Genomic DNA, 9,590 nt, shown 5'->3' with positions numbered 1-9,590 from the left:
TCCTGCCAATTCCAGCGCGGTTATATTGACACCAATAGGTCCCTCGATTTCGATTCCTGTATTTCTTTTTTTTCATATTTTTGTAATATTACTGTACCTTCAAAACTACTACTATTAAACTCATCAATAGCTTTTGGGACGTATTCTGAACAGATTCCTGGTAGATATAATCCAACGTTTTCGAATCTTTGAAACGCTGTGGAATCGACTTCTAGACCCAAAGCTGCGACGGCTTCTGGAGAGGAGATTAGGAGGGTTGGGCTGAAATTGATTTTTTAGAACTATGAGAATTATGTGACTTACTTGATCAGATCGGAAGCATCGATTTCAATCCAGGCACGAACATCTGTGGAATTCCCATCGAGAATATGACTACGTTCTTCGATGATTGCTACCGTAGTCTCGCCGTCAGTGGTTTTGATTACTTGTCGCTGGAAGATATGAATTTTTTGGGGTTCAAGCTTCATCCACCTTTCATACCGTGTTTGCTCTAAACATGCACTTTGAGCTCAATTATCTCGATTTCTGTGGAAGATATCAAAAAATTGTCAACTAATGAATTATTCATCATATCATCTCAAACATTTTATCAGTGGACACATTGTTTATATCTTTCACAGAAATCGAGATAATTGAGCTCGAATTAAGCGGTTTGGGCGGGCTTCAATTAGAGAAAAGACGGTATATCAATTACGTAACTCCGTTTTGAAAGTTTCAACATAACTAATTGCTCAGCACCATCTCCACCCAACAAAATTTGTAGAAGTCAGTGAACTGCACTAAACCAAACCGTCAATATTTGAACAATGACAAGTGATCCTATTTTTTCAATAGGTTAGGCGGACAAAAGAGAAACTGAAACCGAACTTAGTGCGAACTTTTACTTGCAGTTTTTTTTCTAGGAAACTTTGTCCTATTTTGTTATGTAGTTTGGAAATATACATGTTTTTGCCTTCCTGTCAAGACAGGTTTTCATCATATTTCAACTTTCATTATACTTGAGTTAGAGAAAAAAACAGGGGCACTGTAGTCATTTCAAAAGTTAAAAGATACATAACTTTTCAGCCGTTTGAAAGCCGTTAGAAAAAAGTCAATCTCTAGCAATCTACCGTTTTTCCTCTAATAGAAGCTCACACAAACCGTCATCTTTGAGCTCGATTATCTCGGTTTCTTGCAAACTAATTTATCAGTTGGAAGGCTTTTGATATCTCTCAGAGGAATTGAGATAATTAAGCTCAAAGTGCACCTATAGGGTGAGATCTACTGAAGTAAGTATAGCTCTGATTCTGAAAAAGTCTGAGAAGGATTTTTTGAGATTAAAAAAATGGGGCCGCATAAACTTCCAAACTAAAAAAAATTGTCCCAAACACAATTTATCTATCTTTTCTAGGCCTCAAAACCGAAACGCATAGCAACAACAAAGTATGACCGGAAGATAGAAGGAAAAGAGAAAAGCGATGATCCATGGATCATAGTTCACGATGATGGATTGTGATGGGGCTGGAGAAGAAGAGGAATAGTGGATTCGAGTATTAAGAGTTGGGGGATTTATAAATTATGACTCGAGATGAAAGAGAAAAAGAGAAAGCGGATAAAGAGTAGGCGAAATGCGCATATGTGTTTCGGCACTATGGCAAAAGTGTGTGTTTGTATGTTTACGGCACAGGCACTTTTTTTCACTACCACCGCCACTTTTTTCTGTTTGTTTTCAATCAGGACAAACATCTGTAAAACTTCTGTTCTAGGGTGGATACGACGATCATGGTGGTTCTAGTCGGAGTAGCATAGAAAATATGAGATTTTGGACTTAAAACTTGAAAAAAAAAACAAAATCTGCAAAACTGCGAAAAGCAGTAAGTCTCAGTTTCTTGTTGCAAATTCTTACAGTTCAAATTTTCGGAATTCCCCAAAACAATCAAGAATATTTTCCACAAAAATTAGATTGCCAGTGAAACAACTAGAGAATTTAAAAACTTAGAAATTCCAAAACTAGGGAATCTCAGAAATAGGGAATCTCAAAACTTGGGAATCTGAAATTTAGGGAATCTCAAAAATAGGGAATTTCAAAACCAGGGAATCTGAAAGCTAGGAAATCTGAAAACTAGGAAATCTGAGATCTAAAAAATCTGAAAACTAGAAAATCTGAAATCAAGGAATTTTCACAACTAGGGAATCAGGAAACTAGGAAGCCTGAAAACTAGAAAATCTGAAAACTAGGAAATCTGGAAACTAGGGACTCTGAAAACTAGGGAATTTTCCAGAATCGGAATATTTCTTTTATCAAAGTTTCAGAAATTCAAAAAACGAAAAACTGGTAATTCGAAATCGAATTGTACTAGCAGACATTTAACCTTTTGAGATGTCAATAGTATTCAATTTACTATCTATTCAGCACCTGCTCATCGAATTCAATCTTTTTGCACTTTTTTGAATTTAAAAAAAAATCATATTGGGATGAATTGAGCAGGTGTAGAATCCAAAAAATGATGGAAAAACTTCCAACCAGAAAAAAAAACGCATCGAACGTTCTGAGTGGGCGAACTAATTAGAAGAAAACGTGTTAAGGAACAGATATGAAGAAGAAAAACGAAGAGAGATGCATCAACAAGCAAACGAGAAGAAGGGCACAAAAATGACGAAGCGAGGAGGCCACAAACACTTAGACAAACTCCTCTTGCTTCTGTTTCAAGTAAAAAACATAGGTTGAGATAGCAAGGGAAGATTCTGAGTTGAGGTTTCAATTTGCGGCAGTGTAGAGAGAAGAAATGAAGAGGTTGGAGAGAAAAAGACATTAAAAAACAAGTTGCGGGAATGAAAGGAGAACTGATGAAGGAAAAACGAGGGGTGAGGAAATAGAGAAGTCGCGGGAGCACATGAAAATTGGAAAACTTTGTGTTGATTGGTGTTTTAAAAATAGGTGATTGTGCGTTCAGAAAAGCTGAAGTGATAGGGATAAAGAAAGCATCAGGGGACGCAGAGCCTTTGCACTTTTTCAAAATGCACTTTACTGATCTGGGACCAAGAGGGCTTGGAGGTTGTCTTTGAGGATTTTGGGTTTGTGATTCTACTTTGTAAAAAAATAAACATTAAAATATACTCAATTTAATTCAATTGATTTCTTAAGCTTTCTACAGTAACCCACAGAGTTTAATAATTTAAGTTGCTCATGGGACCCTAGAATGGTCTCTCGCGTTAATAATTTTTGTTGTAAAATGTTAAAATCGTTATGGATGACTAACTAATCGAATATTGGGAATCAAAAAATGTCATTGTTAGGAAAACTTTTTCAACTTAAAGGTTCTAGGTTTACCTCACGGAACATTTTCAAAAATTTAATTGAAGTTTTGCCTATGTTGGAGAAATACAGGAGTCTTAAACTTGAGAATCTGAATTACATACATTAAGAACGTATTTTTAGTTTATTTTTGACCATTTCAAGCATTTTCAAGGGTCCGGAGCTCAGCTGTCAAGTTTTCGACCACTTTGAAAACTTTGGAAGGTGTGAAACAGGTCTAGATTGAAAACTTCGCATTCACAGAATTTTTTTAAAATTATCAGCTTATCAGATATTTGCCGATTTCTTAAGACACCTGATCTTTTACATTTTCAGTGCAACAAAGGACCGTAAAGGGCGTCTTTCAGAAACTGACAAATAACTGAAAAACTAAGGATTTTTACAAAATTCTGTGAAAGCAAAGTTTTCAATTTAGATCTGTTTTAAAATCCCCAAAATTCTCAAAGTGATCGGAAACTTGACAGTTGAGCTCTAGACTCCTGAAAATGGTCTAAATGGCCCAAAATCAACTGAAAATTTTTTTTTGTATATCTTAATGACCGTTAATGTATATCCTAATCTCTGAAAAAATTAGAAAAAAAACTATTTAAAGAAAATTAGGGCAAAAAATTGTTTGGTTTGTTTTTTTTTCTCAGTAAGGGTGCCAAAAATCAAAAATATTTCCACCGAACCAAGTTCAAAAACATAACTCAATTTCGTTTAACCTAATTGACACATTTTCGTCTCTATTTGACAGCTTTTGGGTGGGGTACAAAAGATAACCATTAGAAGTATCCCAAAAAGTGAGTAGCGCGCACTTGAGGTGTGTGCTCTTTGTGCGAGCAGTGCACTGATTCTTTGGTCGCCGGCTCCTTCATTTTCGTGTCGTTTCTTCGTATTGTAATTCGATGTTTATGTACATACATACATATTTCTCAAATGTACATGAACCGAAAAACGTTTTTCTCGCCTTCTGTTTAGGGTCAAAACCAAAGAATGACAAGGAAAACGAGATGGAAAATGGAGTGCAAATAAGAGACATTGTGTTACGGAAATGGATATCAACACCTGAACTTTTGGTTTCCCACCAAATTGGAAATGAATAGGAAATGGTCAGGAGTGTAGTTCTTTGAAAAAAGAAAAAGTAAGAACGAAAACAAAAATAAGAGAAAAGAAGTGTCGTTGAAACATGAAGGATGATCGTGGAAAGGGTTAATCTCTCATAAGCCCTCTGACATTTTTCGAGAACGAGAAAAAAAGAAAAAAAATCATAAGAATTAGTTTTCGTGAAGAAACGAGAAACCCAGAAGTCAAGATGAGAGGAGGAGTTGAGACTAGTACATAACATAACTGCCACCAATTTGCATTTAGTGCAGCTTGGATTGATTTGTACTCTCTTCTTCTTCTTCTTCTTATACGCTCCGCCCGTCCGTCCGCTCTCATTTTATTTTCTGACGGCGGTCGGGGTGGTTGTCGTCATGATGAAATCAGATATGAAAAAGATTCATCAAATTGACGATGACGATAAGAATCTGAATGCGGATAGAAAGGAGGGGCGGGTAAAACAGAGGGAAAAAGGAGGAAAACTTAAGGGTGGTCAGTAACTCGGAATCGGATTTAATGATATTGAGCTAATTGTAAATATATATGTAGTGCCGGTTAATAAGATATACAAAAACAAAGTTTTCAGTGGATTTTGACCAATTCGACGATTTTCGAGAGTCTGAAGCTCGTCTGTCAAGTTTTAGATCACTTTGAAAAGTTTTGACGAGTGTAAACAGGCCCAGACTAAAAAATTATTATAATACGCAACATTTTTTCCTAGTATGTATTAATTCCTAGTTTTTCAGCTATTCTCCGATTTTTTGAATATACGTTTTTCGCCAGTTTTGTAGGGAAAATAGCTGAAAAACTAGGAATTTTTAAACAATTCTTTCAAAAAATTACAGTACTGTATCCTCTATTTGAAATAGAAGCTATTGCATTCAGAAACAACATTTGTTAGCCCCGCCCATCAAGCTTATCCTGGAGAAGATCCGCTCATTCGTCATCCAGGCATTGCCTAAAATGGTCCAAGACCATTTTTCTTCCATTTTTCGACCTTCTCTATTTAGAAAAGCACTTTTTGTCGATCATTTGTCAACAGGTCCATCTATGAAATAGAAGAGATTTTTATAAATGGGGATACCATCTTCTCAAAACCAGAGGAAAATAAATGGGAAAGCAATTTATTCTTCTTCCCGCATCTCTCATTCTCGGAGCAGTTTGAATCTGTGCCTAGATCATTTGTCAACAGATCCGAATAGGGGTCAGTTGTTGATGAATGGCAAAACATCTAGAAGAAAGGCTATGCAGAAATAATTATTTTTCTTCTTAGCCTTCATTGACTCCAACCAGGAGCAACTCGAATAATGGTCAGTTTTCAAGTTAAGGGTAAGGTGAATCTTGATGAATGGAAGCTATTCCAGCTGGATCTTTATGCAAAAACAAAAAACTAGTTCAATTGATGACAGGAAACAGCGTTATAAACTTGGACAAGGTTGAAAGTTTGAGCTGTTGAAGGATTTGCAAAATTCTGGAAAATTAGAGATGTTGCAGAAAAAATTATGGGACTGTTACCGTAATCTTACAATTAGAGAATTCAAAATATTTGTTGATAATTGTTTACTAGTTTATATTTTTCTAAATTTCCTTCTTTTCTTTTCAGTAAACAGTAATTATCCACATTGATATTATACGAAAAGGATTAGCAAATACGTAAGCTGTAAAATAGAAAAATATAGAAATTTTTGAAGACAACAACATCCGTTGTCCCTGGAGCCCTCATTAGGACATGAAAAGCATTGGATTATCATGCTGGCAACACCACTAGGTTTATGATGATGCTGATGATGTGCATAACAAAAAGGGAAAGACAATTGAGTTGGAATTGAAACGGAAACTAGTGAAGGAAGGAGACCCAATACATAATGAGGGAAAAACGGGAATGAAAAGGAATTCGAAACAGATGGAGTGGACGGCGCCGACCGAGGGGCAAAATAACTTGTGTGCAAAGGGATACAGATGAGTTACGAGGTGGAGTTTAGAAGGAACTAATGGGACAGTGGACTAAACTGGACGACGAGTCAAATTGAAACTAGTACTTCGGTCAAAACGGACTGAAGAGCGACGAGAAGAGAGTGAAATAGGCGACGGGGGGCAATACGATTACAAGTCTATTCATGTTACAACTCGCCCCCCTCAAATTGAAGTGAACCTGTTTTGTTGTCGATGTTAAAGAGGGGGTTAAACAGTGGGCGGAGTCTAAATACGGGGGACACTGAAGAATAGGAGAAGGCAATTACTCTGAAAAGATAGGAAGGAAGGAGAGACGGGGACGCTGAGTAAAACAATAGAAGGAAACCGATAGGGATGCTGCTCGAAATTGAAAAAAGAAGCGGTGTGAATGTGAAATGTGTGCTTTTAATTAAATATTGATCGTGGTCCCCCCTCCACGCGTGATGATGCTCTTTCTTATATGTCAGGCGTGATGAGGCGGCCCGAACAGGAATCGGTGATGCGAACACAACCTTGTTTTGGAAAAAAAGGAGTGAGATGAAGAAATTACAAAAGTAATGTGATGCTTTCACTCTTTTCCTCATTTGGAAGAGGAATGGTGAATCTCGGTCAGAAGGCACCAGAAAAAAACGACACCGTTACTCTAGAGTGGGTTATATTCGAGACTGTTGTGAGAAGGTCAAGTGGCCAAAATGCGTGAGATGAAAACAACTTTTTAAGAAATGACAGAGAAAGATGAAAAGTTCTGGTTAAATATTTGAAATTTCCAGAAAGCCAAGAAAGCATTGACAACAGTTTTTGAAATGAATTAACTTCATTTCTCTGATAGAAGCCTACCCAAGCCGTCAACTTTGAGCTCAATTACCTCAGTTCCTATGAATGATATGGAAATCTGTTAACTGATAAAATATTGGTGGTATTATGATAAATAATTTATCAGTTGGAATTTTATTGGTATCTTCAAAAGGAACCAAGATAAGTTGGCTCAAAGTTGAAGCTAGGGGTCATTTTATTATAGAGTTTACGGTATGGTTAAGAAAAATTGTTTTCAGCCTTCTATACTGTATCCGTTATCATTTTCCGGACATAAGCAAGACAGGAATACATTTCAAAAGCTGAAATTATTTCAAAGTTCAACTATTTCGTGTTAAATAAGGTCCTTATGAAATTTGGAACGCCTTATTTCCTCTAAAAACCCACGCAAACTGTCCGCCAACTTTGAGCTTCATTATGTCGACTCCTGTGAAAGATTTGAAAATTTTGTTAAATGATAAAAAAGAGGAAATCTAGTAATCTTCTATTCCTATTTCTACAATCTTCTATTTTAAAATAAAAAAATTAGCAGTTCAAAGACCAGCTGCTGATTAGCTGCTAACAATTTGAAGCTGCTAAATGGCTGTGTGCTAAATCTACAAGATCCAAAACATTACTAACGTCTCCAAGCCTTATGAGCCCACGTTCTTTGTTTCAAGCCACTAGAATCCAAGAAGAGCGGCAAAACGATTGCTCTAACAGAAAAAACGAGAATTCATAATTTATGACACCCATATGTCCTTTTTCTTTAAAGAAAGGGCAGAAAGGGATGAGCAAAAATGACAAATCGTTCGAGGTTGAAAGAAGCCGTTCAGTTTCGGATTTTTAGTTGCCATAAAAGTTTTTCAATTCTCAGAAATCTCAATTTGAACGTCTACAATGAGATTCACTCATCAAAAGAGAAAAAAACAAAACACGGAAACGTTAATGTGTCGCTAAGAGTGTGTCGAGAAAGAGAGATGCGCGCGCGGAAAGCGAACACCCGTAGCGGATCGGAATGAGAGAGGTGAAGAGGTCACCCAACTGTACGAGAGTGCAGAAAAAATAATAGAGTGGTGTAAGAGACGCAGAGAACGGTTTGGTGTAATATGAATACACATAGTGATCGGTTGATGGTGAAGGTGGGAGGTGGTGATGGGTGCAGCCAAACGGAGAATAAAAGAAAGAAGAGGAAGACAGGCCCCTGGTTATGCTCACCACATGGTGTGCACCGTCATCTCTATTTGCATGGTGGTAGGTCAGATCGTCGTCCTGTCTGGTGCCTGGGGCTCAATTGACTTTTATCCGCATGGGTGGGTGGTGGGAGGAAGTGAGAAGAAGAAGACAGATAGGTGAGGGGGGTTGGTGTGGAAGCTCATGACAAGTCACCACTCGTTTACACCATTTTATTATTCATTGCACTCGGTGAGGTAAATGAGGGGAGGGTCACACCCACTAAAATTTGGAATAGAGGGAGAATGAATAATCTCAGAATAGAGAACAGTGGCAAATCTGAAGGAAATGAATAAGTTTTCGGGAAATGGACAAATTAAATTTTCAGGATCAATATCATCTGAACCTCAATCTTAAAATTTAGGATAGTCGATAAAAAAGAAAATACAGTAAACATTCTATTGAAACGGCTTCTAAACCGTCAAATATGAGCTCATATATCTCATTCCCTGTGAAAGATAACAAAAAGTTGTCTGCTGACAAAATGTTTATTATAATATAAAATTTTTTGTCAGTTGATCGCTTTTGGTATCTTTCACCGAATCTGAAATAAATTGGCTCAAAATTATTAGTTTGAAAATCATTATATTAGAGTGTGTGGTATCTGTTCACCATTCTCACACATTTACCGTAATTCCTCTAAAAGAAGCTTACCCAGATTGTCAACTTCGAGCTCACATATCTCATTTCCTATGAAAGGTATCAAAAAGTAATCAGCTAATGAAATGTTCATTATAAAACCAAAAATATTTTGTCAGTTGACTACTTTTCTATATCTCTCACGAGAGCCAAGCTAACTTGGTTCGAAGTTGATAATTGAGAAAGTCATTCTATCAGAGAGTTTAGTGTATGTTTTCAGGAAATTGGCAGATGAACAACCTTTAACCTTACATTTTGGGCATATGCCGATTAAAAAAAATGTTTTATACGTAATGCGGTCAGAACAGGAAACTTAGAAAAAATAGGCTGGTAATCTATAAACTTTCGAAGATTATCTTTATTGAAGATAATCTTTATTGGAAAAATCCGAAAACTGGGATCTCGCTGGAAATCCAGTGAATTTCAAAAAATATTGACATCTAGAATTCTCCAATTACTCTAGAACCTCAAAAACTCTGCAGCTAGAGACCCAAGACCTAATCAATCAAGAATCTAATTTCATAAGAAACTTGAAAACAGGATTTCTTGATAAATAATGTTTTTCAAAAGACTCTACTCAATTGTTATTGTCCGA

General features: G+C 36.6%; 1 protein-coding gene across 1 annotated transcript in view; it reads right to left on the bottom strand.

Annotated features, from left to right (window-relative positions):
• CBG11710 overlaps window positions 1-498 on the bottom strand; it is a gene marked incomplete at both ends in the record, with an annotated part of 2,033 nt that extends 1,535 nt beyond the window's left edge. The window contains 3 exons of the mRNA XM_045243468.1: window positions 93-261; window positions 304-431; window positions 481-498. Coding sequence (XP_045094657.1) covers window positions 93-261; window positions 304-431; window positions 481-498 — 315 coding nt within the window. The remainder of the gene's footprint in view (window positions 1-92; window positions 262-303; window positions 432-480) is intronic.
• Window positions 499-9,590: the final 9,092 nt, after the last annotated feature.

This window comes from Caenorhabditis briggsae (assembly GCF_000004555.2).
Source record: "Caenorhabditis briggsae complete genome, chrIII, whole genome shotgun sequence".
NCBI lineage: Eukaryota > Metazoa > Nematoda > Chromadorea > Rhabditida > Rhabditidae > Caenorhabditis > Caenorhabditis briggsae.
Note: the sequence above shows the minus strand (reverse complement) of the source record. Positions and strands in the feature narration are given on the sequence as shown.